The sequence below is a fragment of the Botrytis deweyae genome, assembly GCF_014898535.1.
Source record: "Botrytis deweyae strain B1 chromosome Unknown BDEW_053, whole genome shotgun sequence".
NCBI lineage: Eukaryota > Fungi > Ascomycota > Leotiomycetes > Helotiales > Sclerotiniaceae > Botrytis > Botrytis deweyae.
Genome location: NW_024066260.1, coordinates 65,948 through 87,960, shown reverse-complemented (window position 1 = coordinate 87,960; position 22,013 = coordinate 65,948). Strand labels below are relative to the sequence as shown.

General features: G+C 42.6%; 6 protein-coding genes across 6 annotated transcripts; 5 read left to right on the top strand and 1 right to left on the bottom strand.

Annotated features, from left to right (window-relative positions):
* Positions 1–177: 177 nt before the first annotated feature.
* Positions 178–3,943, top strand: EAE98_011801 (uncharacterized protein). The gene is made up of 3 exons (XM_038959424.1): positions 178–281; positions 367–2,746; positions 2,799–3,943. Exons 1-3 carry the CDS (start codon positions 277–279, stop codon positions 3,051–3,053), a joined length of 2,640 nt encoding a protein of 879 aa, XP_038804189.1. The 5' UTR covers positions 178–276; the 3' UTR covers positions 3,054–3,943.
* A 116-nt stretch (positions 3,944–4,059) lies between these two features.
* Positions 4,060–6,722, top strand: EAE98_011800 (uncharacterized protein; the record flags this gene model as incomplete). The annotated part of the gene is made up of 4 exons (XM_038959423.1): positions 4,060–4,132; positions 4,191–5,113; positions 5,169–5,888; positions 5,937–6,722. The coding sequence occupies 4 exons, from the start codon at positions 4,060–4,062 to the stop codon at positions 6,720–6,722; spliced, it is 2,502 nt and encodes an 833-aa protein (XP_038804188.1).
* A 1,735-nt stretch (positions 6,723–8,457) lies between these two features.
* Positions 8,458–9,429, bottom strand: EAE98_011799 (uncharacterized protein; the record flags this gene model as incomplete). The annotated part of the gene is made up of 1 exon (XM_038959422.1): positions 8,458–9,429. One exon carries the CDS (start codon positions 9,427–9,429, stop codon positions 8,458–8,460), a length of 972 nt encoding a protein of 323 aa, XP_038804187.1.
* A 2,436-nt stretch (positions 9,430–11,865) lies between these two features.
* EAE98_011798 (uncharacterized protein) lies at positions 11,866–13,661 on the top strand. The gene is made up of 3 exons (XM_038959421.1): positions 11,866–12,023; positions 12,086–13,370; positions 13,428–13,661. Exons 1-3 carry the CDS (start codon positions 11,975–11,977, stop codon positions 13,573–13,575), a joined length of 1,482 nt encoding a protein of 493 aa, XP_038804186.1. The 5' UTR covers positions 11,866–11,974; the 3' UTR covers positions 13,576–13,661.
* A 578-nt stretch (positions 13,662–14,239) lies between these two features.
* On the top strand, positions 14,240–16,969 carry EAE98_011797 (uncharacterized protein; the record flags this gene model as incomplete). The annotated part of the gene is made up of 1 exon (XM_038959420.1): positions 14,240–16,969. The coding sequence occupies one exon, from the start codon at positions 14,240–14,242 to the stop codon at positions 16,967–16,969; it is 2,730 nt and encodes a 909-aa protein (XP_038804185.1).
* A 1,671-nt stretch (positions 16,970–18,640) lies between these two features.
* Positions 18,641–20,934, top strand: EAE98_011796 (uncharacterized protein; the record flags this gene model as incomplete). The annotated part of the gene is made up of 3 exons (XM_038959419.1): positions 18,641–19,028; positions 19,084–19,722; positions 19,774–20,934. The coding sequence occupies 3 exons, from the start codon at positions 18,641–18,643 to the stop codon at positions 20,313–20,315; spliced, it is 1,569 nt and encodes a 522-aa protein (XP_038804184.1). The 3' UTR covers positions 20,316–20,934.
* Between the last annotated feature and the right edge of the window lie 1,079 nt (positions 20,935–22,013).

The window sequence follows — 22,013 nt, the reverse complement described above, 5'->3', positions numbered from 1 at the left end:
GGTAAATTAATTGAATTATTAAGTAGAGGTGGTTTGTCGCAATGATGCGGCCGCCAAAACGCCAAAAACCACTTTACGCGCTCGGCCTTGTAATGGGTTTAGCTTGCCGCGTCGCGTACGGACGGCAGATTTTACGTGTTTTCCCCTACCATTAATTTATGCAAGCACTTCAACTTTGCTCAAAGTGAACTTCAGCACAATTAACAACTCGCACTCATTTAACTTTACTTGTAACGTTTTCTAATACTTCACGAGACTTCAGTCTCTCAATATACTATGAGGTGAGAACTATTTGCTCAAGCATAACACCCGCAGCTCTGAATCATTGTTTACCCCTGAACTCTATTGACTATTTGTACCCAATAGTTCCCCTCTGCGAAATAACATGTCATCAGCCAACCGTGGTGTCGACGGGAGTCGAAATCGTCGCAAGCGCTCCAGAGAACCAGAAGATGATGATTTACCGGGCGGTGCCGCGCCTTCTAGTCCGCCTGGAGATTTCAGATCCTCCCCACCAGCACCAATCCGGCACGGCGTCGAAGACGAGGATGATGACGAGATAGAGGATGATGTTGAGATTGCTGTCGATATCGATGATGCAGATGAGATGGCGGAAGATGAGGATGGAATTGATCTCTTCGCTGGAAATTATGAACGAGATTACAATGCCCGGGACAATACAAATTACGAGGGTGCGGATATTGACGACGAAGGAGAATATGATGAACTCGACGCTGCGGCCAGAAGACAACTCGAAGCCAGATTGAATCGCCGTGATAGAGAGCTTGCTAGACAGCGTCGTATGCCAGCTGCTTTCTTGCAAGATGAAGACGAAGATGGTGACTTGGATTTAATGAATCAACCAAGACGTAGACGCCATCATTATGATGAAGACGAAGATGAAGACATGCAAGAGGATATTATGGAAGAGGAATTGTCTCTTGAGACTTTACAGGACGTTAAGTCATCCAGTCTGGTCGAGTGGATTGCTACACCTTCCGTTCAAAGAACTATTCGGAGAGAATTCAAAGCTTTTCTTACCGAATACACCGATGACCATGGAGTTTCTGTTTATGGTAGCCGCATCAAGACACTAGGAGAGATCAACGCAGAATCATTAGAGGTCTCATACGACCATTTATCCGCCTCAAAAGCCATCCTTGCATATTTCTTGGCTAACGCTCCGGGCGAGATGCTTCAATTATTCGATGAAGTTGCCATGGAGGTGACCCTTTTGCATTATAACGATTATCAACAAATCCACTCCGAAATTCACGTTCGAATTACTGATTTACCCGTTCATTACACTCTACGACAACTTCGTCAAACACATTTAAATTGTCTTGTTAGAGTCAGTGGTGTGGTTACTCGCCGAAGTGGTGTATTTCCCCAATTGAAATATGTCATGTTCGACTGTTCCAAATGCCATACAAGACTTGGCCCTTTCCAACAAGAGTCTAATGTCGAAGTTAAGATTTCTTTCTGTGCAAATTGTCAATCTCGTGGTCCTTTCAACCTTAACTCAGAGAAAACTGTCTATCGCAATTATCAAAAGTTGACCCTTCAAGAATCCCCGGGCACTGTTCCAGCTGGCCGTCTGCCCCGTCACCGTGAAGTTATTCTTCTCTGGGATCTTATCGACAAAGCCAAGCCCGGCGAGGAGATTGAAGTCACGGGTGTTTACCGCAATAACTACGATGCTCAATTGAACAATCGAAATGGTTTCCCTGTATTTGCAACAATATTGGAGGCCAATAATGTTGTCAAATCTCACGATCAACTTGCTGGATTCAGACTCACAGAAGAAGATGAGCATGAGATTCGCGCACTTTCTCGGGATCCTCAAATTGTGGATAAAATTATCAATTCAATTGCTCCAAGTATTTATGGCCATACTGATATCAAAACAGCCGTGGCCCTGTCACTTATGGGCGGAGTTGCCAAAGTCGCTCAAGGAAAGCATCATATCCGTGGTGATATCAATGTACTACTTCTTGGAGATCCCGGAACAGCAAAATCTCAAGTTCTAAAGTATGTAGAAAAGACGGCTCACAGAGCTGTCTTTGCTACTGGTCAAGGAGCTAGTGCTGTTGGTCTCACAGCAAGTGTACGCAAAGATCCTCTTACTAGCGAGTGGACCTTGGAGGGTGGCGCTTTGGTGCTTGCAGACAGAGGAACATGTCTCATCGATGAGTTCGACAAGATGAACGATCAAGATCGAACATCCATTCACGAAGCTATGGAACAACAAACTATTTCCATCTCCAAGGCTGGTATCGTCACAACACTCCAGGCTCGATGTGGTATTATTGCTGCTGCAAATCCAATTGGTGGACGTTACAATTCGACCATCCCTTTCTCACAAAACGTTGAACTCACCGAGCCCATTTTGTCTCGTTTCGATATTCTTTGCGTTGTTCGTGATACTGTCGATCCAGCAGAAGATGAAAGACTTGCCAGATTCGTCGTAGGTTCTCACGGTCGTTCTCATCCAGGAAGCCAACCTACAGATGAAAATCAAGCCTCCATGGAAACGGAGCATGACGCCGAATTGCGCGATAGTGCTATTAATGGTGGCGAGCCAAAACAAGAAGGCGAGATCAAGCAAGAATTACTTCGAAAATACATTCTTTATGCTAGAGAAAGATGCAGTCCAAAGCTATACAACATCGATGAAGAGAAAGTTTCCAAGCTCTTTGCAGATATGAGAAGAGAATCGTTAGCGACCGGAGCTTATCCTATTACTGTAAGTATATACATTCTCTCGTCCCATGCTATATTGCTAACATGCCCCTTAGGTGCGCCATCTTGAAGCTATCATGCGTATCAGTGAAGCATTTTGTCGAATGAGACTCTCTGAATATGTCTCTGCGCAGGATATTGATCGAGCGATTGCTGTCACGATTGATTCTTTCGTTGGGAGTCAAAAGATTAGTTGCAAGAAAGCACTCGCCCGTGCTTTTGCGAAGTATACACTTGCAAGACCCGGTGGCGGAAGGAGGAACAGGAATTCCGAGAGAGGACAGAGGGCGGCTACTGCGACAATGGCTTAAACGCGAATATGAAGACACGAGTGTATCTAGGGGAAACGAACGCTATGGTTTTTTTGTCTTTGATTTTCTGGTCAAGAAGATCCAGGTTATTGAATGGTCAGAAATTAAGATTTGACAGTCTATTCATGTTGCATGAATGAGGTCAGTATGGAGTTTTGCCAGCGGATTAGTTCACGGTTGTACAGCCTGGTTATGATATAATGAATAAATATACCATGTTTGCCGCGTCCCCTTCATGGACAAACGATGTTCCTGGTCGAATGGATGTGATGGATGTGATTCACATCACTGAGTCCAGTCACATTTCTGAACACAATAAGCCTTGCATTGCATCCCATCATGGCTCAGGACATTGAACAGAGTTAATTCTGAAGGCACTTACTGACTGAGGGACCATGCCAAGGACCAACGCGTGGCTCGGCCTATCGATTGCCGACAAGAGGCGGAACATCCTACCCGCACCTGCCGCATAACTTTGACCCTCCAAATTCAACCCAATTTTTGACTGACTGACATCTGACTGATATCTTCCATTGACCCACATATTAGACTTGCATGTTGATCATTCACCCTAAACATGACTTCCCAGCTCTTATTTCCAAACGGAACCTACTCTTCCGCGTTTATACTTCACTTTTTTCTCCGAAGAAACTCCGCGCCCGAATATTACCCGTGATTTTAACTATCTAATAAATCAGAACTAGGGAGGAAGCGTCTTGACACACCAATAGTAACAGGAATATCCGTCGTAGGATATTGGCAAGAGCGGATGAATCGATGATGTGACAAACGAGGGTACACAAGCGTGAACAAGCGTGATGCAGGGCCGACATTCCATAAGCATTTAGGAAGCTTCCTTCCAGGTTTGAGTAGGGACACATGTACTCTTGTACTCTTTCCATAGATCATTATATATCCAGTTGTTTTTCAGTCTCTTCAGTCTTGAATTCTGATCAAATTACTCGAGTCACTTCCAATGCTGAATATCACTTCTTAAAATCTCATAATGACAAACAAATTCGATGTGGAGGATGTGCTTTCAAAGCTTGACAATGTGGAAAAGGTTTCTCTATTAGCGGGTGCGTATATCCAGCATCTCTATAACTCTCAAAGTCACGATATCTAACAAATATCTAGGTGCTGATTGGTGGCATACCGCTGCCATTCCCAAGTACAATGTGCCTTCCATTCGAGTGTCAGACGGTCCCAATGGTGTACGTGGTACTCGGTTCTTTAACGGTATCACAGCAGCTTGTTTTCCTTGCGGCACTGCTCTTGCTGCAACATGGGACACTAAGCTCCTTCATCGTGCAGGGGTTTTGATGGGAGAAGAAGCGAAAGCAAAAGGTGTACATGTTATCCTTGGGCCCACCATCAATATGCAAAGATCGCCTTTAGGAGGCCGTGGCTTTGAATCTTTCAGTGAAGATCCTGTATTATCGGGAATAGGCGCTGCTGCACTTGTTAATGGTATTCAAGAGACCGGTGTTCAAGCTACAATCAAACATTTTGTTTGTAATGATCAAGAGCATAATAGGAATGGTGTTAATGTTATAATCACCGAAAGAGCATTGAGGGAGATATATTTACTACCATTTCAATTGGTGATTAGGGATTCGAAGCCGGCATTATTTATGAGTGCCTATAACAAAATTAACGGGACTCACGTTAGTGAAAATCCAAGGATCCTCAAAGATATTTTGCGCGGAGAATGGGGCTGGAATGGATGTATTATGAGTGACTGGTGGGGCACATACTCAACTACGGGTGCTATCAATGCTGGTTTGGATTTGGAAATGCCAGGTTCAACAAAATGGAGGGGTCCAATGTTGATACAAGCTGTCAGCACCGGAAAGGTACCTCAACATGTTCTTGACGAACGAGCAAGGAACGTGCTCAATACTGTCAACCGTGCTGCAGACGCGAATGTTCCCGAAAATGCGGAGGAAAAGACAGCGAATACTCCAGAGACAGCTGCTCTTCTTAGAGAAATAGCTGGTGACTCGATTGTGTTGATGAAAAATGAGGGTAGCATATTGCCATTCCGAAAAGATAAAAAGGTAAAATACGATATCCAGTTGTGATGTTGCACCAAATTCAAGCTAATATCTATAGACTCTTATTGTCGGTCCCAATGCCAAAGTTGCTACGTTTCATGGGGGCGGATCAGCATCCCTTGCAGCATATTACGCTGTTACACCATTTGACGGTATTAGTGCACAGCTGGAATCAGCTCCATCCTACACCGTAGGAGCTTACGCACACAAGGATCTCCCATTGCTAGACTTAGTTCTCAAGACAGACAAGGGAGAAAGAGGTTTCTCTTTTCGAGCATATAACGAGCCACCAACAACTGAAGATAGAGAGCTAGCGGATGAGTTAATACTCACTAAGACAGAGCTCTTAATGATGGATTATGAATGTCCCAAGCTGAAGGACGAATTGTGGTGGGCTGATGTTGAAGGATATATGACTGCCGAAGAGGACTGTGAGTTTGAATTCGGCTTAGGAGTATATGGAACTGCGAATCTGTATGTGGATGGCAAACTAGTCATTGACAACACAACGAAACAGACCAGGGGAACCATGTTTTTCTCGTGTGGTACAGTTGAAGAGCGAGGTGTTGTATCACTGAAGAAAGGACAAACTTACCATCTCAAAGTTGAGTTTGCTAGTTCACCAACTTGCAAGCTGGATAAAGGAAATAATGTCCTATTTGGTCCTGGTGCCATACGACTTGGTGGCGCCAAAATCATTGATGCGGATGAGGAAATTGCGCGTGCAGCAGAACTGGCCAAAGATGCCGATCAAGTAATCATTTGCGCCGGTCTAAACGTGAGTCATCTCCCATCTATGCAAGGAACGTTTCTAACAATTTTTTAGTCTGACTGGGAAGGCGAAGGAGCCGATCGGGAGATATTCGGTCTCCCATTGCACATGAATAAATTGATCTCGACCCTCACCCCCCTCAATCCCAACACAGTCGTTGTAATTCAATCTGGCACTCCCGTCGCCCTCCCTTTTCTTTCTACAACTCCCGCTCTTCTTCAAGCCTGGTATGGAGGCAACGAGACCGGCAATGCTATCGCTGATGTCATTTTCGGTAAAACCAATCCCTCGGCGAAATTACCTTTATCATTCCCAAAGAGAATTGAAGATAACCCAGCCTTTTTGAGTTTTAGATCTGAGAGGGGTAGAGTCATCTATGGTGAAGACATTTACATGGGCTATAGATGGTACGAGGCACTAAACTTACCTGTTCTGTTCCCTTTCGGCCACGGACTCAGCTATACCACATTCGCAATATCTGATTTGAATGTCGAGAAAATTGATAAGAAGATTAAGATCTCGGCAAAAGTCAAGAATACGGGAGAAGTTTCAGGAGCAGAGGTCGTTCAAGTTTATGTCCAGCAACAAAATCCATCTATCCGCAGGCCAAATAAAGAATTGAAGGGATTCGAGAAAGTATTCCTGGAGGCCGGAGAGGAGAAGAAGGTGGAGGTTGAGATTGAAGTTAAATATGCGGCAGCGTTTTGGGATGAAGTTAGAGAGGCTTGGGTTGTGGAGAAGGATGTATATGATGTTCTTGTGGGTAATACCAGCGAGTTGACTGGAGAATTGAAGGCAACATTTGAGGTAGAGAGGACGGAATGGTGGAATGGTTTGTAGATCGGAGTTCGCAAGAGCGAGGATTAGACGGTTCAGCTTCATTGCTAGGTGCATATCTTATTGATCGGTGATGATTGCTGGCATTATATCTTGAGACAAGAGATGGTCACCTTAGAGGATTCATTCCATATTCAATATCTACATATTCCCACTCATATCGAGATGAATTACATGTCGAGACAATGGTCTCGTGTATTGCCTGTGTATTTCTCAATCTCCAAACTCATGACTGTTACGTATTCCAAGTAGTTTCAGTCCCTTTCAAGGCTTTCCATTATTATTTTGATCACTTATCACAGTTCTACTTTCTAGGGTCGATACCTCCAGTTCTTGACCATAATTTATTTCAAAATTTGCCAGTGAAGATGCTCGCTTCTATGTAATTGCGTATAAAGATGAAACACTCCAACTTAGCCATCTGATGGTATTTTCCGCCGGCACTTGAGACCAGATGAAGTTTGATCGGCTAGCTTCATGTAGATATTGTTATTTACATCAACTTATCTGATTGTGGAGATGCATATAAATTATGAGACATTGTTTTGCAGAATAGGCTCTTGCGGTTTGAGAATGCGGAGTGTGAAGGTGGGAATTCATTGATTTCTTATATCTGTACAGACTATGGGAGGAACTCTGATGAGTGATTTGAGTTGATTGGATGGAAGGTTTCACTATACTAGATTTTTTGGGAAAGGGAGATAATTGGGTTGGGTTGTGATGATGTCATTCCAGGCAGAGGGGAGAAAAAAGGATAGTTCATTAGGAGTGATGCAGAGGATAGATCCGTATCTAGTGCGGACTGGGATTCCGCGAGTTAGGGAGATGATTAAGGGGATGCGAGAGGGAGACGAGAGGAAGACTAGGTTCTAGGACAAGAGATGTGAGGAAGAAGATGGATAGTCAGGTTGTAATGAATGGTTGATAAGATGTATCGTTCCTATTGAAAAATGCTTTCTTGGATTATAAAAAACATGGCTTCGAGGACGAAGGAGAATGTGGTTCCTTAGACTGAGCTTAGGTCCAGCGTTCCAAGAGTATTATATCAAAAGTGATAATTGGGAGTTCCATAGCCCAAGTTTGATTTCACATATAAATTGGGAATTAGATCTTTGTTTTAAGCAACAGAGCTAGGCGTTGGTTTGATGTTGGTAAGATCCACTCGGGACTGGCTTGTCTCACTCTGGACGGAAAAACGGGCACATCAAAGCCGCTAAATTCAAGACTTTCTTCAAAACACTATTAATTCAAAATTCAATAATAATTTGAAATAATATAGTAAATTAAATATAATAAAATCATATTATAGAATATCAACCTGTAAATAATCTGCTTCAAACAAAAATTAAAAATATCGATTATTGATTTAAAAATGAATTTTGGAAGTGATAACATATTTTTGGTGTGTCCGTTTTTCCGTCCAGAGTGAGCTTGTGTGCAAGTATCTGCGGCGCAGGTTGTTGATCTGTTAGAATTTAATTTAAACCTGCAACTTGCTGACATGGAAATTCGCAAGTGTACCAACTAAATAGAGAAATTCTTAGTCTAAACTTGATGCAGATCTCTTCCGGACTTTGGAAGCAAATTTTACTCGGGAACGATAATGAACACAAATTGTGGCCCTAGGAGTAGTTTTCTAGTGACGCTTTTGTAATTTTGAAGAGGATATATTAAAATATAAGCTTTGAGAATCTAGAATTCGAGAATTCAATTATGGAGAATTTTCCAGAGGCGTCCCTTATCTGTACTCTGCAGTCTTTCCTTCACACCAATCCCAGAATTTCTTTGCTGTCCCACTTCCTCCTTCATTAGAACCTTTTAAAGCAAGCAACAAATCCTCTCTTGGGCCCGGATGTATCCGTCCCCAAGGAACCACACACGCTCCATTATGTTCCATCTTCAACCCCTCCGACAATCCTGCCCAAAGCTCTGTATACGCTCCCATCTTCGCCTTATACAAGAGCGGCCAAGCAGCATAATACATCGATTTCGCATTTCTCATCAAATTCGTCTTCAAATTACCCGGATTCTGTGACACGCTCAAAATCCCAAACTCGCCAACCTCCTTCGCCAATTCACTAGCCAAGAACCAATTGCCGATTTTAGAATTATTGTAATTCTTGACTTGATCTTTGGGGGGAGTATCAAGTTCAGACATGATGATTCCATCTTTGGGAGCCGTAAGCTCTGAGAATTGAGAATGTGTCCAGACCACACGGGTAGCACCAGGCTTGGATTCTTTTGCCGCAGCTTTCAGGCACGGGAGAAGATACTGAGTGAAGAGAAACGGACCTAAACAATTTGTGGCCATTTGAAGCTCAAAGCCTTGTTTAGATACGCTACCTAATGCTGGTTGCGAAACACCTGCATTATTCCAGAGGACATTGAGCTTTGTCTCTTTTTTCATGAAGGACTCGGCAGACGATTTAATCGCACTCAGATCATCCAAATCCAGAGGAAGGAATTCAAGCTGGCCAGATAATTTGGATGTTGATGATGATTTGATATGCTCGATGCATTTTTGAGCGCTGGTTTCTGAGCGTCCAGCTATGTAGACTTTGCCGCCAGCCCTGTAGAGAATAGTAGCCAGTTCGAGACCGACGCCTGATGTTCCACCTGTGATGATGAAGACTTTGCCCGTTTGACTGGGTAAGTTTTTCTCTGTCAGGGTGGGAGTGGGGGGGAAGAATTGCGAGAAGGTGACACCCATGGCGAATTTCAATCTGCAGAAGGGAGATTGAGCTGGAAGGGTGGTTTGTGGCACTCTTAGTCTAATCGTAGCAAATTTTCGACACAGCGTTTCAGAGACAAGGAAATCTCAGAACGAGTTTGTGAGATGATGGTGTGTTTATTTATCGAGTTGGTAAGACGCGAATTTGTTGGTGTTGTGTTGGTGTTAAGTTGGTAAGTGTGTGGTGACGATGCTGTCAGCATGGCAGGGGTAGCTTGTTGCCATTGCATTGAATGTAGATGTGATTGAGAATTAATAGCTCCCGAGGTCTGCAGCAGTGATTTTTAATTCTTACCATTTTTTCGCCTTAAGACAATTCTGCAGTTAGGGGAATCCCTTCATCTAGATATAGCTGTGTTGCTTGCATTGCTTGCTTGAGATATCATAGCCTAAAATGCCCATTGTCTGATATGGCAACACCATAAATAATTTTGCGTCTTTGCCTATTCACTACCACATGAAATCCATAAATCTTGTATTACTAGACTATAACTGCGTTGCAATTCCTTTTGATTTAACGGTAAGTCTTGTGTTTCAGATTTCCAGGTGATTCTTCATTGTCGAAATGCCAACTCTAGTTGAAGAACAAGACAATCTGACATAGAGATCCAAACTCGCGATTGCATATTAGCTTTTCGAAAACTTACACCGCAATTTAACGTGATTACGACTGACAGCTTGATGCAACAGTCTAGTGGAATGGTTTTATAGGGCATCGAATCCATCGTTTATCGCATGTCGATAACCGGTGTCACCACAGGGCCATGTAAGAATATATGCTATAGAGAAGATTTACTTGCTCCTCAAAGAGCTTGAAAACTTTGACACTTCGACCAGGGGACCGAGATGACATGTATTCCACACCACACCATGCTGAGATGTAACTTCGTCTGGGGTTCCAATGCGAGTAGCAAATGATGGAAGTGTCGAACTCAAAGCTCAAGCTTGTTGTCCCTTGCCTATGCTTTGAAAGTGTATCAAAGATAGTGGACAGCCCTAAGTCGCACATTTACCATAATAGCATTAGCAAGGGCACTAGGCTAGTAGAAATTGTTTATCATAATTGCTTCTCCATCCACACAGTCTAGCACCTCAGACAGAATGCAGTATTGACAAGCAGAATGGACACATAACGGGGTGGCCTGCGATTCTTCGTGGCTCTTCACTGGGAAATGAAAGGTCCAGAAAGACTTGTTCTACAACAGCAATAGAAGTAGGAATGTCCGTGGAACGCTGTTCGTATTCAATGATAATGCGTTTGAGAGGCTCACAAGTGTGTGAATTTCAATATACCAGATGAAGGAATTGATCATCAAGCTGCACCAGCACTAGATTTTCATGATCAGCCAGGTGGTGAGGAACTATGATACCGGTGGAATGTCGGATGTTGGCATGGTGGATATTGAAAATGAGGTAACTTGTTCAGCAGCGTTGCAAGATTCTGAAGAACAAGATCTCTAAGATGGGGATAAATATGGGGAAAGTCTGAATGATGGACCCTAGATGAAGGAAAGTAAGTGGACGCTCCTCGTAACAATTTCGGTATGTAGGAATCGACGAAAGAGGAAGCGGTCTCGACCCATCCATCATATGCGAGTGTACTCTCTCGTTACATGAAATCAATGATTCTCATAAGACTTAATCAGGACTTCATGAGTACGTCAGAATCATAGTATAAATATACCATTGATAGGTAGCAGGGGTTCAGGGCAACATATGTAATTTCGTTGAGGCCCAGTTGAATTGATGATGAAGATATGGCCATATGGCAAATGTACGTTACCTTTAGCATGATGACTTGCATTGCATTCGATATCTATATCAATTGAACAGACAGGTTGTGGGAATATATAATGGCAAGGTTCCAATAGTGTAGCACGACAAACAAATATGGTTGTTCTAGCCACATCCCCACACCACACACTCGCCTAGCCAGGCCCGCCCCACTTCCCCGCTTACCTAGGTACTAGTGACACAAGAGGGACTTCTGATTTCCACCTCGTCCACCATCTCGGTCTTAAATGCTGGAATTGCGAAGTTACCAAGATATGGGTCCTAGAACGTCGTTGGACCATCGCAGCATAGCAACCCCACACAAACCCCATTCTCCATACTCCAGAGCCTGAATTAGCGTATCAAGTGGTGTGGATATGCACCCCGCCAACTCCAGCCCCCAGGTATTGGGGGCTCTATGAAAGTGTGGTATTCTTGGCATAAGGTGCTATCTTTCGGCTTCTATTTGTACGAAATGTATCGGTAGTGTCCCGTAAATGGTTGCCGGTTGATAGAGCGTTATGTTGGTTATGTCCAAGACTGTGGCACTAGCAGCGGTGTGAGAATTTAACCAGAATTAACGCTCTCAAAATGAGAAACGTTCGCTACTTAATGCAAAGCAGATCCTCTCTGGCTCTGGCAGTAGTTCTTGCAGACTTATCTTGAGGTAGCAAGGAAACCTTCTGATAACATTTTCCGAGACAACACCAAGAAGTATCTGCTTTACAAGGAGCTCTCTTGATAGCTGACGATGGGCAAGGCGGTGACTATTGGCACAGGTCTTTTCCTGTCGATTGGAGGTAAATTAAACAATGTTCCGAATCGCTACGAGGAAAGACATTTTCTGACATATCTCTTTCAGGTTTCCTCTTTGGTTATGATAGTGGTATTGTTACCTCCACAATTGGGCAGCCAGAATTCATTTCATACTTTGGAGAACTAGATTCATCGACCGAGGGCGGAGTGGTTTCTTCCTTCACTGGCGGTGCGATCTTAGGAGCACTCACGATCTCATGGCTGGCAGATGGTTTAGGAAGGAAGAAGACCATTGCGCTCGGAGGTGCCATATCTGCCTTTGGGTGTGCACTTCAAGCGGGTGCTGCCAATGTTGGCATGCTTATCGCAGGTCGTGCGATTGCCGGTATAGCTGTTGGTATTCTCTCAGCTCTAGTTCCAATGTACTGTTCGGAAATTGCTGAAGCTTCATATCGTGGCGCTTTGAGTGGACTTTTACAATTCATGCTTTCATGGGGATATTTTGCAGCTCAATGGATCGGATATGGATGCAACTATACCACGTCTAGTTTTCAATGGCGCTTCCCCTTAGCATTCCAGGTTGTCCCTGGTCTATTCCTAGCCATCGGAACTTGGTTTTTGCAAGAATCTCCTCGATGGTTGATGGAGAAGGATCGACAAGAAGAAGCGAGAGAGGCTCTTTACAAATTACACGGCGATGGTTCAAACGACGAGTACTTGGAACTGGAGTTTGCTGAAATTCGAGACACAATCATTGCAGAAAAGACAGTAGCAGTGAAATCATGGTCCGGACTCGTTGCGAAAAAATCATGGAGACATCGACTCATTCTGGGATGTGGAATCCAAGCATGGGGTCAACTATCAGGCATTAACGTTATCAACTACTACGGAGTCACCATCTACAGTCTTTTGGGTATTGACACTCGCACTTCCCTCATGATCATCGGCATCTCTGGCTCTCTTTCCATTGTTTACTGTGCACTCGGTTTATATTTTTTGGAAAGACTTGGAAGAGTCAAACCAATGGTTTTCTCGGCCACTGGTTGCGCATTGGCTCTGTTGGTCAACGCAGTTCTCAGTCAATACTATGTTGTCGGCGGACAGCAATCAACCAATACCAATGCATTACGGGCAATGGTGGCCATGAACCTTGTCTTCTCATTCTTCTATACATTCACTGGAATTATCAGTTGGGTCTACCCTGCCGAAATTTTCCCCGTGGAAATTCGAGCTCGTGGAAATTCTATCTCAACCCTGACAAATTGGTGTCTTGGTCTTCTTCTGGGCCAAACTGGACCATTAGCACTCGACAATATCGGATTCAAATTTTTCTACGTCTTTTTTGTGTTTAATATTCTTGCAGCAGCATGCTACTGGATCTTCTACCCAGAGTACGTATTCTTACCACTGTGATCTAAAATTATGGTAAAAACTGACTTGTTGTATAGAACCAAGGGCAAAACACTTGAGCAGATGGACGAACTATTTGGTGATCAATTGGTTCCTCATGCCTTGGAGGATCCCACTGGCGCAGAAGCTGCGAGAACTGCAATGAACGAGAAAGGTGTTTTTGCACATGATGAAAATATTTCGTGATTATTCTAGCCTTTCAAGAAGTCGAAACACATCAGAGAGAAAATTATATAGTCGCCCATACGTTCTCACAGCATATAATCAGAATGATAGTTGTTCTACACGATCTCTTATTTTGTGCATTTGTAGACCATATCAATTGTGAAATTCTATAATGATATTTCCCGTTTTTCTCATTGTTCTACGACTTGACGCTCCCTTCGTACCTTGTCGGTAAATAGTAGCAGATGGAATCGAGAACAACTTCTCCAACTCAACTTCGATTAATATAGCAAGCGTTGCAATTCTAAGTGGAATCCAGCACCTCATCTCATGTGAATTTTCTCCACTTTCCTCCTTTCCCACTCAATAGTCATTATTGGCATTATTGTCATCAGCCCCAGCCCGAACTTGTCCCGTCCCCGCAAAATGTAGAGTGGAAGCGAGGTGTGGGGCTCGCCGTTTATTGACCCGACATCTCGCGTCCACTATCAACCAACGATGAACGACGGCTTCAGCTTTCGGCAAGTCGATATATGTTATAAGGGTTCTTTTGAAAGCGTGAAATATTAATCTGCTGGGAAGCTGACGATTAAGCTTTTTTGAGTTGTTGGTCTTGAGATTTTTCGGTGTCGAAGAGATTCAAATTATACTTATACGACACCATCTGACTTGGTTTTCGGCCAAAATGAAGATCTCATCTTGTGGTATTCATGGCTTTCATGAGACAGTAGGCATTGATAGCGATGTCTTACTTTTTCACTGGAAGCTCGAAAGTGATCGTGAAGGAGAGAAGCAAGATGCCTATCAAGTCATCGTACGCAAGGGATCTAGTTCTGGAGAAGTCCTCTGGGACTCAGGGCGTTGTGATGGGTCACAACAGAGAAATATTCGATGCGAACCTCAAGGTGGTTTTAAAAGCTGCACCTACTACGTCTGGGAGGTGACATCATGGAATCAGCATGGAGAAACCTGCGAAAAGAGTAGCGACTTCTTTACTGCCTATCCACGGTCCGATCATCTTCCTCCTCTGAGTATGAATCAAACTTATATGCCTCATACGGCATTAATCTTTCGTACCTGGTTTGAAGATATGGACAATAAATGGAAAGCATGGTGGATTGGCGACGGGGGAGAAAAGCCCCTTTATCTTCGCAAAACCATCACGCTCGAACGAAAACCGATGAGAGCTGTTGCCTTTGTCTGTGGACTCGGACATCATCAATTCAGAGTGAATGGACAAGCGGCTTCAGAGCATGTACTTGATCCAGGATGGACGGATTATCATACGACCGTTCAATACGTAGCTCATGATGTTACGGAGCGACTTTCGGTTGGAGAGAATGTGCTTGGGGCACATATTGGGAATGGTTTCTATGCTGGTGATCAAGGGGACCGGTTCTTTTGGCCAAAGTATGAAGATAATACATATGTTCGTTATGGAAACGAGCTTTGCTTTTTTGCCGAATTGCATCTTTTTTATGAAGATGGATCACATGTTGTTGAGATTTCGGACGACAAATGGAGGGTCGCACCCAGTGCAACTCTATTAGCAAATATTTATGCGTCCGAAACTCATGATCGCCGTTTATACCCGATAGGTTGGGATGCACCAGGCTTTGATGACAGTTCATGGAAACCGGCAAAAGGGCTGACAGGCCCAAGAGGCGCTCTAAAATATCAAAGTCAACCACCAGTTGTCCTTCATGAAACTTTCACGCCAATCAAGGAAATCTCTCCACGGCCCGGAACTATCTGTCTTGATTTGGGGCAAAACTCATCTATCATGACTGAGATCGAGGTTGAAGGAGAAGCTGGAAGCGAAATAATAATCAGATATGGAGAAACGACATATGAAGATGGCACAATTTGTATGCCTGATCCATTATTCAAGGAATTCGAGACAAAAGTGTACTCGAAATTCATCCTGGCCGGAACAGGTGGTAAGGAACATTGGACGCCTGATTTTTGTTTCACGAGTGCGAGATATATACAGATTGAAGGTGTACGCAATGCGAAAGATACGGAATCGAAATTACCGATCCTACATTCTGTCTGCGGTAGACACGTATCGTCCGCTTCTCCAAGACTAGGAACTATGAAAACCGACAAAGAAGACGTCAATGCCCTTCTTTCGGCATTGAAGTGGACTTTCTCGAGTAACCTCTTCAGTTACCACACCGATTGCCCCCAAATTGAAAAGTTCGCGTGGCTGGAAGTCACTCATCTTTTAGCACCTGCTACACAATACATGTGGAACATGGAATCTCTCTACACAAAGATACTAGACGACATTCTGGATGCCCAAGAGCGATCAGGTCTCATCCCTACCATGGCGCCCGAAATGAGATATATGTGTGGTCCCTTACACGACACAATCACATGGGGCTGCGCACTCATCCTCATCCCCGACATTCTTCAACGCTATTATGGAACCACAAAATCTATTGCCAAGATGTACCGAGCAGGCGAACGATATATGGCCTATATAAAAGGCAAAGAGCGTTTTGGTGGATTAATCGAACACGGTCTCGGAGATTGGGGCCGAGGAATCGCGCATGGAAATGCACAAGCAAATATTGAAACAGCCATATATCATGAATGTCTACTCTGCATGTCGCGATTTGCTTCGCACTTAAATTTAGACGATGAGAAAAAGATTTGGGAGAAAGAAGCAAAGAGAATTTATGATGTGTATAACAAGCATTTGTTAGTAACAGACGATCCATCTCGTCCTCACGCTTACTATACATCTCGGGACGACTACCCCAATCGCGATTGTGACGCTGTATGTCAAGCTCTCGCTCTCCAATTCAATATGGTCCCCGAAGCGCACATCTCTGCCGTCCAAGCATCATTTCTCTCCGATGTCTCGGATGGCAAATTGCGCTCTGGAGAAATCGGTCTAAGGTATCTCTTTAACACGCTTGGAGATCTAGGACGATCTGATTTAGTGCTGCAAATGGCGAGACAGGAGGAACATCCTAGTTACATGCGCTTTTTACGTAGAGGAGAAACTACTCTACTTGAGTTCTGGCAGGATGAATGTAGGAGTAAGTGTCATGATATGTTGGGGAGTATTTTGGAGTGGTTTTATGTCTATGTCTTGGGCTTGAAGGTTGGGGAGAAGGGATGGAGAACTTTCACTGTGGCTCCTGATTACCATAGCGAGTTTGGTACTGTGGAAGGAGAGTTTGAGAGCCCTTACGGGATGATTAGATTGAGTTGGGGTAAGATAGGTAGTGGGATTGAGATGAAGTTAAGTGTACCCGTTGGATCAACAGCTACGGTCGTTTTGCCCAAGGATAATTGTCATGTTTTGATTTGCAGACAGCGTTCAGATGATAAGGAGTGGGCCGAGCAAGGCAACAGGGTTGAGCTTGAACATGGAACTTATGCACTACATTTCTCGATATAAACTCATGTATTTGGGCAATATACGATAGTTGAAAATGCCTTAATATGTTAATAATCAACTTTAATGATTGTCGATTCCTCTTTCACTCGTTCAAGCTCCATTCCAATCTCCGGCCCATAATCAGAACCAATTATCTCGTTCGGTGCCTTCCAAGTCTTGGTTCCTTTCTCGCTAAAGTTGTCTGCGTCACATGAGTCTAAGAAAATTCTGCGAAGTATTGGTTACATGGAGTAGCTGAGATAGAATGAACGAGATGAAGTAATCGACGCACAAGCAGTTATACATGGCCTAGGTTATTTGGTCAAAGGTGTAAAGTTCAGATTAAAGGATCATCAACGTCCAAAAATGTTTCTGAAGAACTGAGAGCTTCAGAGCAGAGAAAGCGGGCTTGAGATTGTCGAGTTTGAATATGCAATTCTTTGAATGGAGATTTCATTTGTAAAACTATAAAATAAGATATAAATTCTCTTGGCAAATTATACTTCTAGGATGTGATTCTCAACATGATCTTATGCTACATGTCAGTATGAGGACCTTATATTTGCGGCACGATCTAGAATTTCTGTATCTAATACTATCTATGATCGATTACGAAAGCCTGATGTTCTTTGTTTTCATCTTGTAATACAAAGACTATTAGTTTGACAAGCTTTCGGAAGATATAATATACCATTAATAATGTATTAATCTGCATTCAAGTATTAAGCCTTGATAAGGCTACATGATGAAAAGTAAAAATTTTAGAAGGATGATATCAGCACCAATAATTGATATATTGAAGTGATCATGTCAGATAATAACTCTCTGGCCTATTGTCACTTAGTAGATTTAAAGGAATCACTGCTCTGATAACAAGAGATTTACTTCAACAACATATGACAATCGACTACACTTCTAATGCAACAAAAACATCATGTCAGAGTCCGAAATGCAATAGGAGGAATAAGGCTATTTACATTGATACATATCAATATACAAAACTAGGTGAGAACTATGAAGTCTTTGGCTCCTTCCTGAAGAACCACAAACTACTGTGGAGGCTGGAAAGACCTTTGAAATACTACAAAGTTGACCTAGATATGTACCATCAAGAATTCTTAACCAACTATCAGTATTGAATTTTATAAAGTATTGCTTATTACACTTGCTACTGTCAAGTGACTGAAACAAGACGGAAGCTTTACTATCCTTCATTGATACTTATATATCAGTTCTAGGATTTCAATCCTTATCAGAAGGTAGAGAGAACTTTCTCCAACTGTCATAGAATCCAACCAGCTACTAAACAGACATACAGAAAACACAAGCCAGACGATAACTCTTCAATGTGTAATTCACACTTGAACCTTCACACAATACAGACCTCACTCATTGTCCATATGAAATAGTCAACCCTAGGATCCAGGCTTTGATGGCCTCAGGACAACTTAATCCATTTGGCAAAAGCGGTTAGCTTGGTTCAGTTTCTCCCACAACAATTCTGAACTTGTTTCTATCCTCAAAAACAATTAACAACAACAACATCAACAACATTGGCTTTTCTTCAACTGATTTTGGTGGTTGTTCAATATTCGAATAGTGTTCGCCTCAGGCTACACTTTTTTCAACTCTTCTTAATTAAAATTCTGCCATTGTCGGTTCTGTCACCGCTCGGACCCTCTGATTTCCATCATGGATAGCTCTATTAACAGAAGCTTATCCCCTCCAACCCCATTCCCTACTCTCGAAACAACCACTACTCCTCTTCCTACCACCACTCCTCTTCCTACCACCAATCTACCAAGTAGAACAAGATCGAGATCAGATACACTTCGTTCATCAACTGAGCGTCCTCAATTAGAGGATTTAATCCCAGTATCGCGCCGCGATTCAATTAATTCAAATACATCCGATTCAAGCCTTTTGAACGCAGAACTCGAACGCCTTCGCGCAGAGGTCATTCGGCACGATCGAGAGCTTCAAGATTCTGGCATCGGTCTTGGAATTTACGGAGAAGAAATCGCAGCAGAAACTGAAAGTGAGGAATTTAGTTATCGTGGAGTTCAGAGCGCACGACCATGTAAGTTCAGATCGAAACACTTGCGCCTCGATTATTTACTAATTATCTCTTAAAGCTCCTCGTCTGCCATCAGTTCGCAAGCCACTTCCAGTTGTTGAACACCCTCTTACTACTGATTTAAGAGCCCGTCGTCGTGGATCGGTCATTCACCATTCTCGATCATCTTCCGTCTCTTCACTCCCTTCTACTGAAGACCTTCGAGCCTTTCCAGAGCTCGACTACAGACCCATTGTACAAGAGCCTTTCCACAATCAAATCCCACTCACTTCTTCTACCTATAATCTTCCTCAACTCACCTCTGCGACATACGTCCCCCCACCTCAAGCACCCAAGGCACGTAAGGATCGTAAGATGAATTATCAGGGTTTCGGTGATCCAAATCAATCCGGCCAACCATCCAACTCTAGACAAGCACCACCATCGCCAGGTCAAGGTATGGCTCATACAAACGGAATGAACGGTCAGATGAACATGGCCGGAATGGCTAACATGATTGGCTTTCCAACTCCTGCTGGACATCAATCTGACCTCAATTATATTATGGTTATGGTTGAAGAATTGAGCCGCCTTTTAGCCGCCAATCAGAAAATCACCGATAGTATTCTTGAGAAGATCGGAAATGTTCGTCAACGAGCCAAAGATAAGAATTTGAGCAATGACGAGCTTCTTGATATTGTTACCGAGGAATTGAATGGTAAGTTACTGCCCCTGCTTTGAAGAAGAAGCATAGCTAACAATGCATTAGCTGGTTCAGAGAATCTCGAAATTGAGAACGCTCAATTGCGTAGGGAAGTCGAATCATCCAAGGCTGATGCTGACGAAAATTGGAAGTTGGTCCTTCATGCTGCTGGTATCCTTGAGGATATCAAGGAGAAGGCCCACAATTACAAATTCCAACATGAGAAGGACACTCTTGCCTGGCACAAGAGTTACCGTGATCAACTCGCTCAAGAACGCAAAGAGAACCTTGAACTTCGTTGCCACATCGCAGATATGCAAGCTCATGCTGCAAAGGCCAATGATTATATTAATCAGCTTCGTCGTTATGCTTCCGAGCACAAGATCATTACTGAGCTCACAACTCAAGTTCATCAATATAAGGGTGAACGTCGTTATTGGAAGCGTATGGCTTGTCCCGGTCTCATTGAAGATCCTAGCGAGTGGTCTGATGGTGAAGGTGGTGCCACTGGCGATATCCCTGAGGCCGAAAAGATCGCGTGCGCCCCGTGGATTGCTGAACGTGAAGAGATGGCACGCATCCTTAATGGCGATGGTGGATCATCTTAAATCTCTTCCTTTTGCATACACAATTACGATAAAATGGCGTTTGGAAGAAGGATTTTTTTACGGCACAAACCTTTCTCACGGAAATTGGCGTAATGGAATGGGTATACCCGATTTCTTTTACTCGATAGCATGTACATCTGGATGAATGGATGAACATGGATAAGGGAAACTTGTTTGATGAAATTCTTGTATTAATGTACTCTGGTTGCACATTGGGAATGGGAATGAAGCCAGCGGTTTCAAGCTGTGCATCGAATGTGGCGAATCTGGTTTTTCTTCTACTCGACGGCAAACACTCACGATATCACAACTCGCTCTCTTTTCTGAGATCATCTTTCTTTCCTTTCTTTCCTTCTTTTTTGAAGCGAAGTAGAGGAAATGTAAAAGGTGCAGAGATGTCGATGGGTTGACTAAGGACTTTCCTAAGATTTTATGAAAATGAAATACTCGAATGGGATTGTGATGCGGTCTTTGGGTTGTTTTGTTCGTAGGTAGGTAGGTAGGTAGGTAGTTTGTTCGTCACACGGTAGTTTAGTTAATTCAACATGGATGGATATGCCTCAGCGCATAATTCATATACTTTACTTTACTACCTATTATAGAACGTTTGTGTGTTTTATAACTGATGATGATGATGATGATGATGATGAAGATGATGATGTAAGTGGAATGTGATATAATATGAATTTCTACGCTTTCTACACAGTGGTGCGATCGATGCTATGGATGCTATATCTCTCACCTAGGTAGGTTACCCTGTCGTACCCAGGTGATTTTCCATTTATTGTGTTTTTTAGTCGTTGGGTTTGTAGTGCTCTTCCTTTTCTTTTTGCTGTCGGGTACTGGTTTCTGGTTTCTGGTTTGTGGTTTGTAGTTTCTGGCTGCTGGCTGCTGGTTATTGGTTTCTGGTTTCTGGTTACTGGCTGTTGGTTATGAATTAGAGGGATGAATGAGAGGGATGAATGAGAGGGATGAATTAGAGGGATGAAAAGAGTTAAGTGACCTTGTAAGTAATGAGTGAGTGAGTAAGTAAGTGAGTGAGTTAATTAATAGAATAAATAAATATAAAAGATATCTATTTATCTATCTATCTAATACCTATCTATTTAAATATCTAAATATCTCAATCTCTCAATCTCTCAATCTCTCAATCTCTCAATCTCTCAATCTCTCAATCTCTCAATCTCTCAATTTCTCAATCTCTCAATTTCTCAATCTCTCAATCTCTTAATTTCTCAATTTCTCAATTTCTTAATATTTTAATCTTTTAATCTCTCCATCTTTTAATATTTTAATATTTTATATCAATCTGACCTGATCTAATCAGACCTAACCTAACCAGACCTAACCTAACCAGACCTGACCTAACCTAACCAGACCAGATCAAACTAGTATACAGTATATAGTATACAATATACTTATCAGATAATTATCAATGTTTTAAATATATCATTATATATTATATTAAGAGTTTACTAGATTATTAGTTTATATTATATTAGGTATAATATAATACGATATAATATATAATACAAAATAAAATAAAATAATATGATTTTATTTTATTTTATTTTATCTTCTTATTTTTTCATTTACTTATTTTCATTTTCATTTCTCTCTCAATTTTTTATTCAACTCCCTCCCTTAACCCCTCACCCCCACCCGTACGTAGTGTTTCTTCATCTATACATATATCTA